The 19947-nt window shown below is 47.0% G+C and overlaps 1 protein-coding gene across 4 annotated transcripts in view; it reads right to left on the bottom strand.

The window, feature by feature from the left end:
- Window positions 1-19947, bottom strand: part of LOC144673605 (solute carrier organic anion transporter family member 2A1-like) — a 210664-nt gene that overhangs the window by 113769 nt on the left and 76948 nt on the right. For all 4 annotated transcript variants that reach the window (XM_078535353.1, XM_078535356.1, XM_078535354.1 and 1 more), the window contains one exon: window positions 9969-10050. In XM_078535353.1, the coding sequence (XP_078391479.1) occupies window positions 9969-10050 (82 nt within the window). The remainder of the gene's footprint in view (window positions 1-9968; window positions 10051-19947) is intronic.

The following is a 19947-nucleotide window of genomic DNA, read 5'->3' as shown; positions in this document are numbered from 1 at the left end:
ACATGTCCTCCTTCTTCCTTAACCGAGGTTTTCCATCCACGGTCGTTGACAGGGCCCTCAACCGTGTCCGGCCCATATCCCGCGCATCCTCCCTCACGCCTTCTCCTCCTTCCCAGAAACATGATAGGGTCCCCCTTGTCCTCACTTATCACCCCACCAGCCTCCGCATTCAAAGGATCATCCTCCGCCATTTCCGCCAACTCCAGCATGATGCCACCACCAAACACATCTTCCCTTCACCCCCCCTGACGGCATTCCGTAGGGATCGTTCCCTCCGGGACACCCTGGTCCACTCCTCCATCACCCCCTACTCCTCAACCCCCACTTATGGCACCTCCCCATGCCCACGCAGAAGATGCAACACCTGCCCCTTCACTTCCTCTCTCCTCACCGTCCAAGGGCCCAAACACTCCTTTCAAGTGAAGCAGCATTTCACTTGCATTTCCCCTAACTTAGTCTACTGCATTCGTTGCTCCCAATGCGGTCTCCTCTACATTGGAGAGACCAAACGCAAACTGGGCGACCGCTTTGCGGAACACCTGTGGTCTGTCCGCAAGAAAGACCCAAACTTCCCTGTCGCTTGCCATTTTAACACTCCACCCTGTTCTCTTGCCCACATGTCTGTCCTTGGCTTGCTGCATTGTTCCAGTGAAGCCCAACGCAAACTGGAGGAACAGCACCTCATCTTCCGACTAGGCACTTTACAGCCTTCCGGGCTGAATATTGAATTCAACAACTTTAGATCTTAAACTCCTCCTCCCCACATCCCCACCCCGTTTCTCCCCACCCCCCCCACCCCCCCCACCCCAACCCCGCTTTTTTTTTTCAATAATTTATATAGATTCTTCTTTCCCCACCTATTTCCATTATTTTTAAATCTAAAACTAAAACCTCGTTAGTCTTTCCACCCCACCCCCACTAGAGCTGTACTTTGAATATCCTGTCTTCCATTCTTAATTAGCACTTTTCTTAGACAAATATCACCACCTTCAACACCTCTTTGACCCTTTTGTCTGTGATATCTTTTGATTATCTGCTCATCTCCACAATCACCACACCCTCAATGTCTCTCCCCGCCCCCACCCACCTTAAACCAGTTTATATTTCTCCCTTCTCCTAACTATGCCTCAGTTCTGCCGAAGGGCCATGAAGGCTCGAAACGTTAACTGATTTCTTCTCCGCCGATGCTGCCAGACCTGCTGAGTTTTTCCAGGTAATTCTGTTTTTGTTTAAGATCTGGCTGTGTTTGCCCTACCTTTCTCTTTGTGTGAATATAGCTTGACTGTGCATGAATTATCTCTTCTTTAAAAGCAGCCCATTGCTCAGTCACAGTTTTGCCTGCTAATCTTTGATTCAAATTTTTAAAGTTTTATTTATTCTTTCATGGGAATGTGGGCAACACTGGCAAGGCCAGCATTTGTTGCCCATCCCTAATTGCCCTTGAACTGAGTGACTTTCTAGGCCATTTCAGAGATCAGTTAAGAGTCAAGCACATTGCTGTGGGTCTGGAGTCATATGTAGGCCAGATCAGGTAAGGACGGCAGGTTTCTTCCCTAAAGGGCAATAGTGAACCAGTTTTTACAACAATTGGTAATAGTGATACAGAGACTAGCTTCCAATCCTAGATTTAATTAATTGAATTTAAATTCCACCAGTTGCTGTGGTAGGATTTGAACTCATGTCCCCAGAACATAAAAACATAAGAACATAAGAACTAGGAGCAGGAGTAGGCAATTCAGCCCCTCAAGCCTGCCCCGCCATTCAATACGATCATGGCTGATCTAATTTCGGCCTCAACTCCAATTTCCCACCCTCTCCCCATAATCTTTCAACCCATTACTAAATCTGTCTATCTCCTCCTTAAATTTATTCAGCGTCCCGGCATCCACTGCACTCTGAGGTAGTGAATTCCACAGATTCACCACCCTTTGAGAAAAGTAATTCCTCCTCATCTCTGATTTAAATCTACCACCCCTTAGCCTAAAACTATGGCCTCTCATTCTAGAATGCCCCACAAGGGGAAACATCCGCTCCACGTCTACTTTGCCTATCCCCTTTAGCATCTCATAAACCTCAATTAGATCTCCTCTCATCCTTCTAAACTCTCGCGTGTATAGGCCTAAACCGCTCAATCTCTCCTCATAAGACAAGCCCCGCATCTCTGGAATCAACCAAGTGAACCTCCTTCTGAACCGCCTCCAATGCAACTACATCCTTCCTCAAGTAAGGGGACCAAATCTGTGCACAGTACTCCAGGTGCGGTCTCACCAATGTCGTGTAGTTGTAACAACATTTCCCTATTTTTATATTTTTATATTTTTATATTCCTTTAGCAATAAATGCCAAAATTCCATTTGCCTTCCTTATTACCTGCTGTACCTGCATACTAGCTTTCAGCGATTCATGCACGAGGACACCCAGATCCCTCTGCACTGAAGCATTCTGAAGTTTCTCTTCATTTAAATAATAAGCCGTCTTTTTATTCTTCCAACCAAAATGGATAACCTCACACTTATCCACGTTATACTCCATCTGCCAAATTTTGGCCCTTTCACCTAACCTGTCCATATCCATTTGTAAATTTCTTATTTTTTCATTGCTACTTACTTTCCCACCTATTTTGGTGTCATCTGCAAATTTACCTATAGTACCTTCTATCCCTGAATCCAAGTCATTAATATAGATTGTAAATAGTTGGGGCCCAAGGACCGAACCCTGTGGCACCCCACTAGTTACAGCTTGCCATCCAGAAAAAGACCCATTTGTCCCGACTCTCTGCTTTCTGTTGGTGAGCCAATCCTCTATCCAAGTTAATATATTACCCCTAACTCCGTGTGATCTTATCTTGTGTATTAATCTTTTGTGTAGCACCTTATCAAAGGCCTTCTGGAAGTCCAGATATACTACATCTACAGGATCCTCATTATCCACTTTGCTTGTCGCATCTTCAAAGAACTCTAGCAAATTAGTCAAACACAATTTACTCTTCATAAAACCATGCTGACTCTGATGGATTGCATTTTGACTTTCCAAATGCCCCATTACTACTTCCTTAATAATGGATTCCAACAATTTCCCAACGGCAGACGTTAAACTAACTGGTCTATAGTTTCCTATTTTCTGCCTTGCCCCCGCCCACCCCCCCCCGCCCTTTTTGAATAAGGGCGTTATATTAACATTTTTCCAATCCACTGGAACCTTTCCAGAATCCGGGAATTTTGTAATATCATAGGCAACGCATCCACTGTCTCCGCTGCCACTTCCTTTAAGACCCTGGGATGTAGGCCATCAGTTCCTGGGGACTTGTCACCCTTTAATCCCAATAGTTTGTTCAGTACTTTTTCTCTAGTGATTTTTCTCTAGCATTAGCCTGGGCCTCTGGGTTACTGGTCCAGTGACGTAACGATTACACCGCCATCTCCCCCAACTGAGGGAACAATGGCCCAGGTCCATTTTTACTCCACTGAAGTTGACATTCCCCCAGTCAATTATTTTTACTCTGGATTGTTTCCTGTCCTTTTCCACAGCCAACCTAAACCTTATGATACAATGATCACTGTCATCTAAATGTTCTCCTACTGAAACTTGATCCACTTGGCCCACCTCATTCCCAAGAATCACGTCTAGTAATGCTTCCTTTCTTGTTGGACTGGAAACATTGTGATGTAGAAAATTTTCCTGAATGCACTCGAGGAACCCTTGCCCCTCTCTGCCCTTCACACTGTCACTATCCCAATCTATATTCTGATAATTAAAGTCCCCCATTGTAACTACTCTATAATTCTTGCACTTCTCTGTAATTTCCTTGCAAATTTGTTCCTCTTTCCCTTTAGGCTACACCGAGCAATGTAACTGTATCCTTTCTTCCTTTAGCCCTACCCAAATAGATTCTGTCCTTGACCCTTCTGGGACATTCTTTCTCTCCAGCATAGCAACACCCTCTTTTATCAATACTGCCACCCCTCCCCCTTTTCTTCATTTCCTATCTTTCCTGAACACCTATATCCAGGAATATTTAACACCAAGCCCAGCCCTTTTTTGAGCCACGTGTCTGTTATGCTATCTGCAACTCACCAATCTTATTTACCTCACTCTGTGCATTCACATACATACACAGTAACCCTGATTCAGACTTTATCACTTTCCCCCTCACGCTGAACCCACCTAACATCTTACTATTTCCTACTCTAGTACTATCTGACTTTCCCAATATTCTGTGCACCTGGTATTCCTCTCTAGTTTTAGCTCCTGGCTCCCACACCCCGGCCAGGTTCGTTTAAACCTTCCCCAGTAGCACTGGCAAATCACCCAGCAAGAAAATCAGTCCTGGCTCTGTTTAGGTGCAATGCACCCGGCCTGTACATGTCCCATCTTCCCCAGAACTGGTCCCAATGTCCCAAAAATCTAAAGCTCTCCCTTCTGCACCATCACTTGAGCCATGCATTCATCTGCTCTATCCTTAAATTTCTATACTCACCTGTGCGAGGTATTGTGAATCATCTGGAGATCACTAGCTTTGAGATACTGCCTGCTAATTTCCTACGTAACTCCCTAAATTCTGAGTGTGAAGTAGGTCAGTATCACCGTGATCATTGGTACCAATGTGGACTATGACTGCTGGCTGTTCACTCTCCTCCCTTAGGTTCCTCTGCAGCCATTCAGTGGCATCCTTGACCCTGGCACATGTCAGGGAAATGTGATCCTAACCTGCTGCACACTCCTCCCAGCCTGCTTCATAGTGACCCTGACCTGCTTCACACTCCTCCCGGTCTGCTTCACAGTGAACCTGATCTGCTACCCAGTGAAACTGATCTGCTTCACAGTAATGCTGGTCTGTTTCACAGTGATTCCGACCAGTTTCTCACTCCTCACAGTGTGCTTCACAGTGATCCTGATCGGCTTCACGCTCCTCCTGATCTGCTTCACAGTGATGCTGACCTGCTTCACACTCCTCCCAGTCAGCTTCACAGTGATGCTGACATTCCTCACATTCACATTCCTCTTGGTCTGCTCACATTTATCCTTGTCTGCTTCACATTTCTCCCAGTCTGCCTCACAGTGATTCTGAAGAAGAGAAAATTGCAGGAATGGAGGGAGGGGAGAGTGACTAGCTGACTTTCACATGCAGAGAGCTGCAACAGCCACAATGGGCCAAATAACATCTCCAATGCATCAAGACAGAGAATTCACAAATCAAAGTGGGCAGAGTAAATCAATGCATCAATGCAAACTAGCACAGAAAATAAACAAGTTCGAGCAGAGTAGAGAATATATAAACCTGGAGGAAGATGGAGTACACAAACCAGAGCAGTGTGCACAAACCAGGGTACACAAACCAGAGCAGAGAATAACAGTACAGAGCATGCAAAGCAGAGGAGAAAATGCACAAATTCAATAGGCAATACACAAATCACAGCAAAAAGTAAACAAACAGGTCAGAGAACACACAAACTGGAGTACAGAATACAAAAACCAGAGCAGAGAATACACAAATCATCGAGTAACAGAGAATACACAGTTGGGAATACATAAATCACAGCAGATTTTACATAAAACCAGAGCAGAAAATACACAAACTAGAACGAAGAGTATACAAATTACAGCAGAGAATACATGAATCAGAGCAGAGAATGTGCAAAACTGTGCAGAAACTACACAAACCAGTGCAGAGATTACACAAACTGGAGCAGCATCCAAAAATTACAGAATACACAATCCAGAGCAGAGAATACACACCAGGGAAAACACTAAGAGGACCAGAAAATGCATACATCACAGTAGAGTACACAAACCACAGCAGAAAGTATAAAAATCAAAGCAGAGAATACAACAAACCAGAGCAAAAAATGCACAAATCACAGCAGAGAATTCATAACCAAGAGCAGAGGGTACACCCCAGCAGAACCTGAACAGAACACACACAAGCCAGAGCAGAGAATACACAAATCAGAGTAGAGGATCACAGTAGAGAACACAGAAAGCAGAGTGGAAATGCACAAATTCAGCAAAAAAATACACAGGAGAGGTGATGGTGTAGTGGTATTGTTACTGGACTAGTAATCCACTGTAACGCTCTGGGGAACCCAGGTTCGAATATCGCCACAGCAGGTGGTGGAATTTGAACTGAATAAAAATCTGAAATTAAAGGTCCGATGATGATCATGAAACCATTGTCAATTGTTGTAAAAACCCATCTGGGTCATTAATGCTAATGCCCTTTCGAGAAAGAAATCTGCTGTCCTGGCCTAGTCTTGTGAACCTAGACACATAGCAACGTGTTATCAAAACCTCAAAAAAGGAATGAAACTGGAAACGACAACTCAGCCCTATAAAATTGTCCTTGCAAACATCTCATACTCATAACTTACAGACAATGTCACAAACACCACCACCACCAGCAGGGCAGAGGTGGTGGCACAGTGGTATACAGTTGGGAGGGGGAGGGAGTTGCCCTGGGAGTCCTCAACATCGACTCCGGAGCCCATGAAGTCTCATGGCATCAGGCCAAAAATGGGCAAGTAAACCTCCTGCTGATTATCACGTACCGTCCCTGCTCAGCTGAAGAATCAGTGCTCCTCCATGTTTAACAGCACTTGAAGGAAGCACTAAGGGTGGCAAGGGCAGAGGATGTACTCTGAGGAATTTCAATGTCCATCACCAAGAGTGGCTCAGTAGCACCACTACTGGCCAAGCTGGCCAAGTCCTAAAAGGGCACAGCTGCTAGACTGGATGTGCGACAGGTGCTGAGAGAACCAACAACAGGGGAAAGCATCCTTGACCTCATCCTCACCAATCTCCCTGCTGCAGATGCATCTGTCCATGACTGTATCAGTAGGAGATGAAATCCCACCTTCACATTGAGGATACCCTCCATCGTGTCGTGTGGCACCACCACTGTGCTAAATGGGATAGATTTCAAACAGATCTAGCAACTCAAGACTGGGCATCCGTGAGGCGTTGTGGGCCATCAGCAGCAGAATTGTACTCGAACATAATCTGTAACCTCATGGCCCGGCATATCCCCCACTCTATCATTACCATCAAGGCAGGGGATCAACCCTGGTTCAATGAAGAGTGCAGGAGGGCATGCCAGGAGCAGCACAAGGCATACCTAAAAATGAGGTGTCAACCTGGTGAAGCTACAACACATGACTACTTGCATGCCAAACAGCATAAGCAGCAAGTGATAGACAGAGCTAAGGGATCCCACAACCAACAGATCAGATCTAAGTCCTGCCACATCCAGTCGTGAATGGTGGTGGACAATTAAACAACTCACTGGAGCAGGAGGCTCCACAAATACCCCCATCCTCATTGATGGGGAGCCCAGTACATCAGTGCAAAAGATAAGGCTGAAGCATTTGCTATAATCTTCAGCCAGAAGTGCTGAGTGGATGATCCATCTCGGCCTCCTCCAGAGGTCCCCAGTATCACAGATGCCAGTCTTCAGCAAATTCAATTCAGTCCAAGTGATATCAAGAAACGGCTGAAGGCACTGGATACTGCAAAGACTATGGGCCCTGATAATATTCTAGGAATAGTACTGAAGACTTGTGCTCCAGAACTTGCTGTGCCCCTAGCCAAGCTGCTCCAGTACAGTTACAACACTGGCATCTACCAGGTATGTCCTGCACACAAAAAGCAGGACAATTCTAACCCGGCCAATTACCACCCCATCAGTCTACTCTTGATCTTCAGTAAAATAATGGAAGGGGTCAGCAACAGTGCTATCAAGCGGCACTTGCTTAGCAATAGCCTGCTCACTGATGCCCAGTTTGGGTTCCATCAGAGCCACTCAGCTCCTGACCTCATTGCAGCCTTGGTTCACAAATGGACAAAAGAGCTGAATCCAGAGCTAAGGTGAGCATGACTGCTCTTGACATCAAGGCCGCATTTGGCTGAGTGTGGCATCAAGGAGCCCTAGCAAAACTGGAGTCAGTGGGAATCAGGGGACAAACTTTCCACTGGTTGGAGTCATACCTAGCACAAAGGAAGATGTTTGTGGTGGTTGGAGGTCAGTCATCTCAGCTCCAGGACATCACTGCAGGAGTTCCTCAGGGTGGTGTCCTCGGCCCAACCATCTTCAGCTGCTTCATCAATGACCTTTCTTCCATCATAAGGTCAGAAGTGGGGATGTTCGCTGACGACTGCACAATGTTCAGCACCATTCGCGACTCCTTATATACTGAAGCAGTCCATGTCCAAATGCAGCAAGAACTGAACAATATCCAGGCTTGGGCTGACAAGTGGCAAGTAGCATTCATGCCACACAAGTGCCAGGCAATGACCATCTCCAGCAGCAGATAGGCGGGAACACCACTACCTTGAAGTTCCCCTCCAAGTTACTACCATCCTGACTTGGAAATATATCGCCGTTCCTTCACTGTCACTGGGTCAAAATCCTGGAAGTCCCTTCCTAACAGCGCTGTGAGTGTACCTACACCACATGGACTGCAGCAGTTCAAGGCGGCAGCTCCCCACAACCTTCTCAAGGGCAACTAGGGATGGATAATAAATGCCGGCCCAGCCAGTGAAGCCCACATCCCGTAAATGAATGAAAAAAAAATTACAGCAGAAATTAAACAAACCTGGTTGAGAACCCACAAACCAGGGTAGGGAGTGCACAAATCAGAGCACAGGATACAGAAATAACAAGAGATAATGCAGGAACCAGAGCACAGAATACACAAATCACATCAGGGAATATACAAAGCAGAATAGAAATGCATGCATCACAGTAGAGAGCACACAAACTTCAGTAAAGAGTGCACAAACTAGATTAGAGAGTATAAAAACAAGGTAGAGAATACACAAAGCAAAACATAGGATACACAAAGCAGGGCAGGGGTTACACAACCAGAGCTGATAATACACAAATCACAGCAGAGAATACACAAACAAAAGCAGAGAATACATAGGTCATTGCAGAGTACAATGTGAAGAATACACAAATCACAGCACAGACTACAAAACCAGAGCAGAGAATATACAAAATCCAGCTAAGAGTACACAAATCACAGCAGAGGATCACAGTAGAGAACACACAAAGCAGGGTGGAAATGCACGAATTCAGCAGAGAATGCACAAATCACAGCAGAAAATAAACAAACCAGGTCAAAGAACACATAAACCAGAGGAGGGAGTTCACAAATCACAGCAGAGAATGCTGTAGAATGTACAATGGATTAAATTGTTGCCACCACCGCTGCTACCATGTTGTAGAGCATGCTAGGTCAGGACTTTAGCAAGAAAGAGCCGCAGGTGTATCAGGGTATCTACCTGAAAACTAGTTTACTTACACTATTTATAGTCTGTAAATAGTGAGTTAAAAGGAAGGTACATCGCCCCTGTGAGCTGCCCGTTTACTCCCTACAGTATCTCACACACAACTGCTTGACGTCAATGCCACATCATCATGTGTCCCATGGATTAGCATACACATTCAGTTAACCCTTATACTACAAAGAATACACAAATAAGAGCAGAATACACAAAACCAAAGCAGCAAATAAATAAATTACAACAGAGATTGCACAAATAAGAACAGGGAATACACAAACCAGAGCACAGCGTATACAAACCAAATCAGAAAATAGACAAACCAGAGCAGAGAATACACAAGACAAAGCAGATCATCAAAGAGTAGAAAATGCTCAAATTCAACAGAGAATACACAGGGAGTACACAAACCAGAGCAGACAATACACAAACTAAAATAGAGAATCACAGCAGAAAACGCACAAGTTCAGTTCAGAATACTCAAACAACAACAGAAAATACACAAACCAAGCAGAGAACACACAAACCAGAGCTAAAAATACAGGTCACGGCAGTGTACACAAACCAGAGCACAGACGACACAAATTACAGCAGGAAGTACAGAAATCAAATGCTGATTTGATAGACAAAAAGCATGATGAAGAAAGAGTCACACATTTGGTGAAAATTGCTTCAACGTGAAGACTTACTCTTGATGAACTCTCTGATTGTCATTTCTTCCATCTTTTGTTCTTCCATCTCACTTAGTATATCAGATTCACTGCCTGACTTCTACAAAACAAAGTGATGATATCTACAGATTAAATATCTAAACAGTAGAGTGGATGATACCAGGCCTAGCCTGACCATTAATTTTTCAAGACCATCTCAGCAGTAAGCGCATTTCCCCAAAATCTACCCCTGCATAATTTTCAAAACTTTATTTGGATTATCTTTAAATAATCTGAGGGGATCATAATTTGTGATCTGCCTGAATCACATTGTCATTGAGAATCTTCAAGCAGTCTCCTCATTGCTTTGAGTGCTGCCCTGAGCTACTGCCTCGCCGCACAAAAGAACAGGTGCCCAGTAGCATACAAGGCATGTCTTTCGGTTCATCTCTAGTTCTTAAGGGCAGTTTGTCCCTCTTAAAGGTAAGCTGCGCTGAATAACAGAAGCACACTGCCGACTGTCAGTGCTGAAAATTGAAGAAATGGATGGAAGACAGAGGGAAGGATCCACAAAGATGTGGCACTGGAGGCTTGAGTCATGGAGCTGGACTGGAGGAGTGAGGCCATGTTTTCGCAGGAGGCCAGAAACCCCTCAAGGAATAGACTCCTAAGGGAAGGGGGACAAGTGGTCAACTCTTGGAGTGGAATCTTTAGGCCCTGCCTTTAGAACCTTTAGATTCCCTGTGGGAATCACTCCCACTTCCATGTCCGCCAGCAAACTTAGAGGCTCTGTTCCCGGAGGCTGACCCCAAGGACCTAGCTATAGTGCCAGAAGAAGTTTAATGATCTCATATGGGTGGTCCAGGTCAGTGAATGTATTCACAGGACATTTCCTTTCCATCAAAGCTGCTTTTTAAAAATTCATTCACAGGATGTGGGCTTTGCTGGCTGGGCCAGCATTTATTGCCCATCCCTAGTTGCCCTTGAGAAGTTGCTGGTGAGCTGCCTTCTTGAACCGCTGCAGTCCATGTGTAGTAGGTACACCCACAGTGCTGTTAGGGAGGGAGTTCCAGGATTTTCACCCAGTGACAGTGAAGGAACGGTGATATATTTCCAAGTCAGAATGGTGAGTGACTTGGAGGGGAACTTCTAGTTGGTGGTGTTCCCATCTACCTGCTGCCCTTGTCCTTCTAGATGGTAGTGGTTGTAGGTTTGGAAGGTGCTGTCTAAGGAGCCTTGCTGAATTCCTGCAGTGCATCTTGTAGATGGCACACACTGCTGTTACTGTGCATCAGTGGTGGAGGGAGTGAATGTTTGTGAATGGGGTGCCAATCAAGCGGGCTGCTTTGTCCTGGATGGTGTCAAGCTTATTGAGTGTTGTGGGAGCTGCACTCTTCCAGGCAAGTGGGGAGTATTCCATCACACTCCTGACTTGTGCCTTGTAGATGGTGGACAGGCTTTGGGGAGTCAGGAGGTGAGTTACTTGCTGCAGGATTACTAGTCTCTAAACTGCTCTTGTAGCCACAGTATTTAATGCTCAATGCATCACACCTCTGTCCTCACCCAGCAACACATTATGGTGCTCAGATACACCATCTCACCCTCACACTTTCCACTTATCTCAGCCTCTCATCCCCTCTCATTCCTTCCACATACCTCCAGCTATTCAACCATGGCAGGCACATTACCGAAACACAGCACAACAGAATCACTGAATTTCTACCTCTCTCCTGCAGGACAAGGTGGCACAAAACAAAGGGGAGGAGAGAGCTCCTCTTCCTCTGCAGAGAGTAGAGATTGGTAGGTCTTCACCCAACTAGCCTGATAGCAGAAATGGTACTTCACATCATGGCGTCAGCTGTGAAAGAGCCCATAGCATTCACCCTCACTGACCGCATTCAGGTTGAAGGTATTTTCCTGCTTTATGTCCCTTCTCAACTCTCAGCTCACCCTCATCCTGCTGTCTGGAATAATGTGCAAACTGCAGATGGTGTAACCATGAATCTCTTGCTTTACACCCTTTACAGCCCTTCCTTACCCCAATGCTCATCCCCCTCTGATTTTATTCTGGTACGACCAGGTCAGCAGGAGGGGTGAACTAACTCCTCTCTGTGAGGCCCATTGAGTTGGTTATAACAGAATTTGAATTAAAAAGTGAAAAAAAGGAGGCAATATTGCTAATTTTATATATTTAACAGTCTGGAGCTCAGTGTAAGAAATGAGCCAGCCAAGTTCCTTAAATTAAAAAGTAGAGATTTATTGCTAAACCTTACTCAACTAAAGGTGCAGAAATTATTAACAAAAGCTTTAAAATATACAAATATATCCAATTACCCACTAATGCAAAAACACACCCACACACAATCCTCCCAAGCATACAAAAAATAAGAAATAAAACTTTGCAGAGTATCAGATCTTAAAAACTTAGCCAAGTAATAAGTCAGAAAAAAAAACTCAATGTGTACCCAGATGCTTGCTCACAGCTGAAGGGTCCGAGTCCACAGTAGCTGCTGGTTCTTGGGCTATCTCACTGGAGACAGTGGGGTTGATTTGGAATTCTCCTTTAAGAATTCTTGGTTTACAACAAAGAGATCTTCTGGTGGGCTTTTCAAATCACAAATAGTTCAACTTTGATGAAAGAGGTTGCAGAAGAAAGAGAGATGGGATAAAGGTTTTGCCCCTCTGGCAGTTTCTCTCTATTTAAAATCCAATGGGCAATAACATCCGCAAAGTGGCAGAGCCAGGTTGCCACTTCGCTCCCAGTCACTCCCTTTTAAATGAAGCCACACCGTTCTCACCCGACCTTCTGACTCAGGCCAGGTAAGAACAGTGTGGTGCAGTGGGTTCCTGAGGCCTTGTGTCAAGGGCAGTTGAGACAGAGGTATGGAAGCCACACCCCCTTTTTTACAGCACTAGCTGCTTTGGCAAGCCAGGGAGAAGGTAAGTTTGGAAGGTAAGTGGTTGGAATTGGAGGGGGGTGGTCAGTGGGAGGGTGGTCAGTCGTGGGAGGTAGCCAGTGGGAGATGTCAGTTGGGATGTTAGTGGAGATGGGGTCAGGGATAGAAAGGAGGGCAGTCAGGTGGGTGGGGGCGTAGTTGGGGGGGTGAGGGAGGCAGTTAGGGGCGTGGTGGTGTAGTCGATGGGGGAGGACTGTCGGAAGTAGGAGAGGGCAGTCAGGGGGTGGGGGGTAGCCAGAGGGGTGGAGGGTCAGTCAGGCGATCCAGTGGAGAGTCAAGAGGTTGGGGGCATAGTTGGAGAGAGTGGGGAAGCAGTCGGAGGATCCCGTGGACAATCACGGGGTCAGGGTGCAGTCGGGGGTGTCTTGTGGAGGGTCGGGGTTTGAGGCTGTAGCCAAGGGAGGGGTGCAAGGTAGTTGGGGTGGCGGGGGGAGTCCTGTGGGAGGGGGGTCATTGTGGGTTTGTGCTATAGTTACCCAGAAGTTGGAAATGGTTTTAATTATTCTAACTTTTCCTGGGTAACTACTATTATAAGACAGCCAGAACTGGAAGTTTGCAGTTTAAATCAGAGTATCAGAGGATTCCAATTGCTGATCAGAAATTTGAACTTCCAGGGCAATTACCGTGCAAACCTTGCCCCAGCAGATCTTTGGGGTACCCCCCAAGGTTCAACACCTTGGAGAACGGAGGTTATGGGCCGGTGTCTTTTCACCCAAGAGCTGGATCACGTGACCTCTCTCCGAGGACTCAATGGGTGGAATTTTCCATCCCAAGACCTAAGTCCAGTGGCGGGGGCGGCAACAGGGAGTGTTTCCTGCTAGGGAGACCGATGGGAATTCGCACCATATCGCGCGACCCTGGCTTCATTAATTATGCAGTGGGGGGTTTCCCGACGGCGGGGCGCCCCGGGCTGGATGGTGTGTGCCCTGCCGTCAAATCTGAGCGCCATTTTTAAAAGACACCTAGACATCAACTTACCCAACCTTCAGGGAGGAGATGGCCTGAAGGGGACAGGGAACTCCAGCACCCAAATTTAGTGATGCCTCCCCAGGCATCCTGCTTGACGAGGTGAAGGCCAGGAGGATGGGAAGAGGAGGCTGAACAGGGAAACCAACCCAGCATGGGAGACAGTCTCTAGGGCAGTCAGTGCCCACAGCCATCCAGCGGAGGTCCGCTCTACAGCGCAGAAAGCAGATGAATGTCCTCACCTGCTCCACCAAGGTAAATGAACCCTCAACTGCTCACACGCACCTCATTGAATGGTACAGGGGACATGAGCCTCAGTGGCAACATGGTAAGGTCATGCCTCAGCCCCACTGCAGTCCATCTACTCTGCAGGAGGAGAGGCCACTGTGGGTCCCTGATCCTTCCACACACAGAGCTCAGATGCCATCCAGAGGGGCTGAGGGGTGGGGACGGGGGCAGGGGGGAGGTGGGAAGGGGTTCAAACATTCAGGGTACCAGCAAGAACTGCTAATGACGTGCCTCTGTGAGCCTTATCCTTATATTTGCATGTTTTAACTGCTCTGGAGGATACTGCCCCAGAAAGCTTGTGAACAGCCAGCAGTGCATCGATCACATGGCACACAAGCCAATGGGTTAGTTGTAAGACTGGAAGCATGAGAAAGATACCTCAGACACATGAACACATCTGAAAGATCTCACTGGCTTTGAGGAGTAGGCAGCCAAACTGCCAGGGGTCGAAAGGGACAAAGCCTGCGGAGATGGAGAGGTCGACGGGCGGCCTCCATTCAGTAAGGATCCATGCATAATGTAGTCACATGTCCTAAGGGTCATGCATTCCTCCATGTTGGAGGGAGCTCATGCATTCACTCACTCTCTCGTCTCTCATTTAACAGGTGCCAGCAGTAAGAGGGCAATGCCAGAAGAATGTCCAGCAATGGGACAAGCCCAGAGAGGACACCAGATGAAGAAAGTGCACCTGTAGAGGCATCACAACAGTCACCTGCACGCCCGACCTGCCCAAAGATACACCCCGGTAGTTACCAGATCTAGCTTAAAAGGGGTGTCACATTCTGGTGGTCACTGCACGGACACGTGTCCACAGCAGGAGGAGGCAAGGTCAGCCATGCTCACGAGCACTCGGAGGGCTGCTGTGGAAGAGGCATCTGTGACATTCGAGTTGGATGAGGCACCTCTGGAATCGTTTGCCCACAAGATGCTGGGGAAGCTGCAAGAGGTGGCAGAACATCAGGGAGAGGTGGCGGAGGCCCTCAACAGAGTGGCACGTGCGGCAGAGGAGTCTATCCGCCTGCTCTCTGAGAAAGTGGTGCCAATCTGTGCACACATGGTGGTCTCCATGGGGAAGGTAGCATTCTCCATGGAAAGCTTCATCCAGTAGATTCTGCCAGAGACACGCTAAGGCCTGCACTCCATTGCTCTAGCCATGGGTGAGCTTTCACAGTGGCTAGGCGAAAGGGGGATGGGGCACATTGACCTCCTTTCAGGTTCCCCTTCTCCTCAAGGAGTCAGGCAGGGGCCCTTGGGCACCCAAAGGGAGGAGCAGCAGCAGTTGGACATGCCTGGGACCACCACTCAGGACTTTCCAAGAGAGTCAGGCCCTTCTGAATCTCTCTTCAGCCTCTTCCTATGTGTCCACAGAAGGAGCAGCTGCATCTCAGCAGGACAGCCAAAGTAAGCCGAGGCCCAGATCTCCAGAGGACAGCCGCCAAGGTCATCCAAGGTAACAGGGCCAACAGGAAAGCAGGGTGCCCCCACCCTGCTGCAGATGTCAGGGGAGCACTTGGAAGAAGTGGTAGGGAGAGAAAAATTAAGAAGTTTTGTTTTCACATGTGGTTGCACGGGTGCACTATCATAGTAAAACTTATCACACTTGTGTAAATATAGTTCACTTGCGCTTTAATCACGTCTGATGTGTTTTACTTGCCAAGTCCTTAAGCCTCTACCCACCCCATCACCCACCCACCCCCTTTTGCCGAGGTACACCCCCATGTGCCCCAGAGTCATGCATGTGGAGGGAGGGAAAGGTATTTGCCAGGGCCCTTGCGAGCCACGTACAAGAAGTCACCTATGCACACTGAGCCTTTTCCCTTCACACTCTCATTTATCCCAAGACCTTGGTGTCAGGAAGATATAATGTCATTAGAATTTATTGTAAAATAGTGGTATCTACGTGTGTGTGTGTGTGTGTGTGTGTGTGTGTGACTGTCTTAATTGAATTAAAGGCAGCTGGTCTGAAGGCTTTGATGTGTTAGAAGATAAGCTAGGTTTGAAATGTTAAACATGGGGGAAGTTTAGAATGTAAGGTGTAAAAGAACAATTGCATTTTTAAATAAATCAGACTAGATTGTTTTCAAAGGAGGGGTGAAATGTGTCACCTAGCCAAGTGAAGTTCATAAACAGTGTGTTAATTTTTCCCAAAGATTATTGGTAAAATTGGCAGAGATAAATTTTAACCCCAGTCCAAAGACATAGTAGCCAGGGTTTCCCGGTCAGCGACGTGTAAAATGACACGGGATGACGTTGGGCACAACTCCCGACGTCACCTCGCCCTATTTAAATTTTCAGGAAGGCGGGGGCTCAGCAGAATCAGCTGCGCGCCCGCCGACCTGTCAATGGCCAATTGAGGCCATTGACAAAGTCATTAAAGTCATTGATGGACCTGCCCGTCCAACCTTAAGGTTGGCGGGCAGGCCGGGAGCCCTGACAGGCATTAGAAAAAGCATGAAACCTCATTTATGGGTGGGATTAGGTTTCATGTAGGTTTTTAAAAATTTAATAAAAGTGTATTTGAAAGTGATGGACATGTCCCAACTCATGTGACAGTGTTACATGAGGGGACATGTCAGGGAAATTTTTTTTTCTATTTTTCAAATTTTTTATTGTGGAGCCGATCTTCCTGAGGCAGCACTGAGTCTCAGGGAGATGAGTGCACTCTTTCATGTGCATGCACGAAAGAGCGCAGTCTCGACTCAGGAAATCTCCCCCCACCCGCACAGGGAGTGGCGGACATCACGCTGGGCAGGCCTTAATTGGCCCGCCCACATAAAATGGCGGTGTGCCCCCAATCAGGGGCACCGATCGGAGGCGCACCTCCACGCGCCCGCTCCTCAACCTCCCCCCCCGCCAAACAGGGGGAAAATTCTGCCCAGTGAAACAATGGGAATTTGCATTCAAAGGAGAAAATATGTATAAAGGAGAGTAGATTGTGTGTAAAGGCAGGCATTTTAAGATCTAATAAGTGTGAAAGGCCTTCAGCATCTATGCCTCAAGCAGCTGTCTACAATGAAATGAAGTTAAGAAAGCTCACTTTGAATTGGATTGTTCATGGTATCATGTTTCTTTGCCTGGGTCTTTTAAAATTTATGTGTCTTACTATTGCCTTAGTGGAGGTGTAGCTGGGAGTCAGATTAATTGGGGGTTTGGAAGTTATTTTCGGAGTAATTTGTAGACATATGTATGTGCTTAAAATCATTTCTCTTATTAATAAATGTTTAATCTAGTTTTGTAAAAACCTATAAGGCTTGGTGGTCTTACTACTACTGAATTCAAAGACGGATCTCGAAACATATAAATTGCAAAAATAGTTGTGGCAGTTGTTTTAAGTTTCCCTCTGGGATTTGAACAACTCAGCATTTACCATCAGCTGTGCCACAACACTAGCACTGTCAGTACTACATGCTGGGGTTCCCTTTCAGTTGTCCAGTTGAGCTGACCTGCATCTCCGCCCACCCCCCGTGACCCAACTCCCATGGAGCATCTCGAGATCTCCAGCACGAGGTTCTATATAGATTCGAGTAGCCATGGTTCGTGTAACGTTCCAAGTTGAGTTTAATACATTTCCGAACCTCCCACTCTATACCACCTCACTCAGCCACCTGCCACCACCAACCTCCCACACCTCCCTCTAGGCCTCAACAACCGCCACAGCTCTTCATTCCTCTCCTCCGTATTTAATCCCCACCCACAGCACAAACCATTACCGCCCGCCAGTATCTCCTACAGCTTGAAGATCCACCTCCTGGAAGCTGCAGCTTGAAGATCCACCTCCTGGAAGCTGCAGCTTGAAGATCCTTGTGGTTGATGCTCAGCCCATCCACTTTTCCATGAGGTGTTCCTGGGTCCAGTCATTGGAGCCTCCATCATGACTCCTGAGCTCCTAACGCTGCCCCAGGCCTCCTTCAGGGAAGTGCCACATTGGTCCAAAATTTGTTCTAGGCCAGCGTGATTTCCTGTTGGCAACACGATCAATTGGATAGGGGTGGGGCGGTGGCATGGGCAATTCCAGTCGGGCCTTCATCTATATTCCATTGACGGAGTGCAAATCAGTTTCACACCAGTCTCTGGCAAGAGTTGCAACCCACAGTGGCGGGAGGGGAGAGATCATTTTACGCCAGCGGGAAACCGATTTCTCAGCTCCCGCCATAATTTGACACCTGCACCACCCCCCCAGCCCCACTACCGCACTCCCCCTCACCACCCCAACCACCGCCCCTGCTGTAAGTCAGTGTTTAGGAAAAGGTGTTCTTTTCAAAAAAGTCCAATACATATGTATGCTCAGCCGATGAAATTATAAATTAATATTTTATATAACACATCTTCAGAACAATTCTTTCAGGTATTCAAGAACTGTCACCTGCCCATCAACAGCACATCCGGGAGAAAGAAAGGCAGTAAACCTAATCCAGTGTTGAGAAAGCCCTGTCACTCAATCTGTCACTTTTAGCTATCAGCTTAGAAACTGGAATTTTCTGGGGTGACATACAGCAAAACACTGGTGAGGATGCACACAGGGATAGTTGATATATTGGTGGGGCCTGCCAGACAGCCTCCTGTCACTGTCAAGAAGCATGGAAACATCTGGCTCCAACAGATAGAGGGCATTGCATGAAGCTTGAAATTCATTCTTTGTAATGTGGTGAGAGTGGCCAACTCCATGACACCTCCAGCAGATCTGACCATGATGCAGCATCCAATGGCCGATGTCTCATCTTCTGCTGCGGCTCAAGCAAAGGCTACTCAACCTCTCACTGCTTCAGTGGAAGCTCAGACACAGGTCATGAGATCCATGCTTGTTGCTATACAGGCTCAGGCTGCCACCATGAAGGCTGCGGCTACCAGTGCTTAAAGGCTTTCACAGCATTCCGTTAATCTGTGCAGTAGCAGATCACCAGGACTGCTGATGTATCACCCTGAAGGAATGAGAGTGACTCTGTGGAGTATGAACCTGCTGTTGTCTCTTAGGATGACAATACTTATGCTCCCACCACGGTATGCACCAGACCGCTTGATGTTGTCTGTCAGCCCTTGCCAAGATGGTACAGTCTGGGGCCAGGTGTCAAAGGCCCAGAGCTGCTCGAGATCCTCCTGCAAGGCCATCTGCAGTCTCCCCCAGTGAAAGTCAGCAGCCTTTCACCAGCCATGCTGAAACCATTGCAGTAGCACAGTGTACGAACACTTTGGGCAGGCACAGGTACCCACATGGCAGGCACGAAGGGAATGCACAAGGTGATTGGTTCAGTTTTGTTTGCAGAATTGGATGTTTTGTTGGATAAAGATGTGAATAGAGAGATTTTTGTAGGCTTTTATTGTAGGATGGAGATCAAGGGGCCATTGTGATGAATAATTAGGTGGGGAAGAGCGGATCCATGGTGGAAAAGGGAGCTTGCCCTATGGAAACTGGGTCGGAGCGGCTGCTCTCAGACAGCCCATCTAGAGTGGAGAGGTCCACAGTGCATCCGACCTGCCTCCTCCTCTTTGTCCCTGAGTTGACTCTGGATTCCTGATGGCAATGGCTACACCCTCATAATAGTGATGCATTGGAAGGTGCAGCAAACCACCTTGATCTTTGATACTGACTCCAGTGTGTACTGGAGGGCTTCCCCTAAGCAGTAAAGCATTGGAACTGTTGCTTTGGCACACCTATGGTCTTCATGATGTTCCTGATAGCTTTAAAATTCTCTTTATATGCACATTGTCCTCACATGGTCAGGTGGAAGAGAGGATGCCCAGCAGCCATGTGTACAGGCTGTCTTTGTCCCTGAGGAGCCACCCCTTGAATTTCTAGAGGTCTAAAACTA

This window comes from Cetorhinus maximus, unplaced genomic scaffold (assembly GCF_964194155.1).
Source record: "Cetorhinus maximus unplaced genomic scaffold, sCetMax3.hap1.1 HAP1_SCAFFOLD_396, whole genome shotgun sequence".
Lineage (NCBI taxonomy): Eukaryota > Metazoa > Chordata > Chondrichthyes > Lamniformes > Cetorhinidae > Cetorhinus > Cetorhinus maximus.
This window is presented reverse-complemented; position numbering and strand designations above follow the sequence as displayed.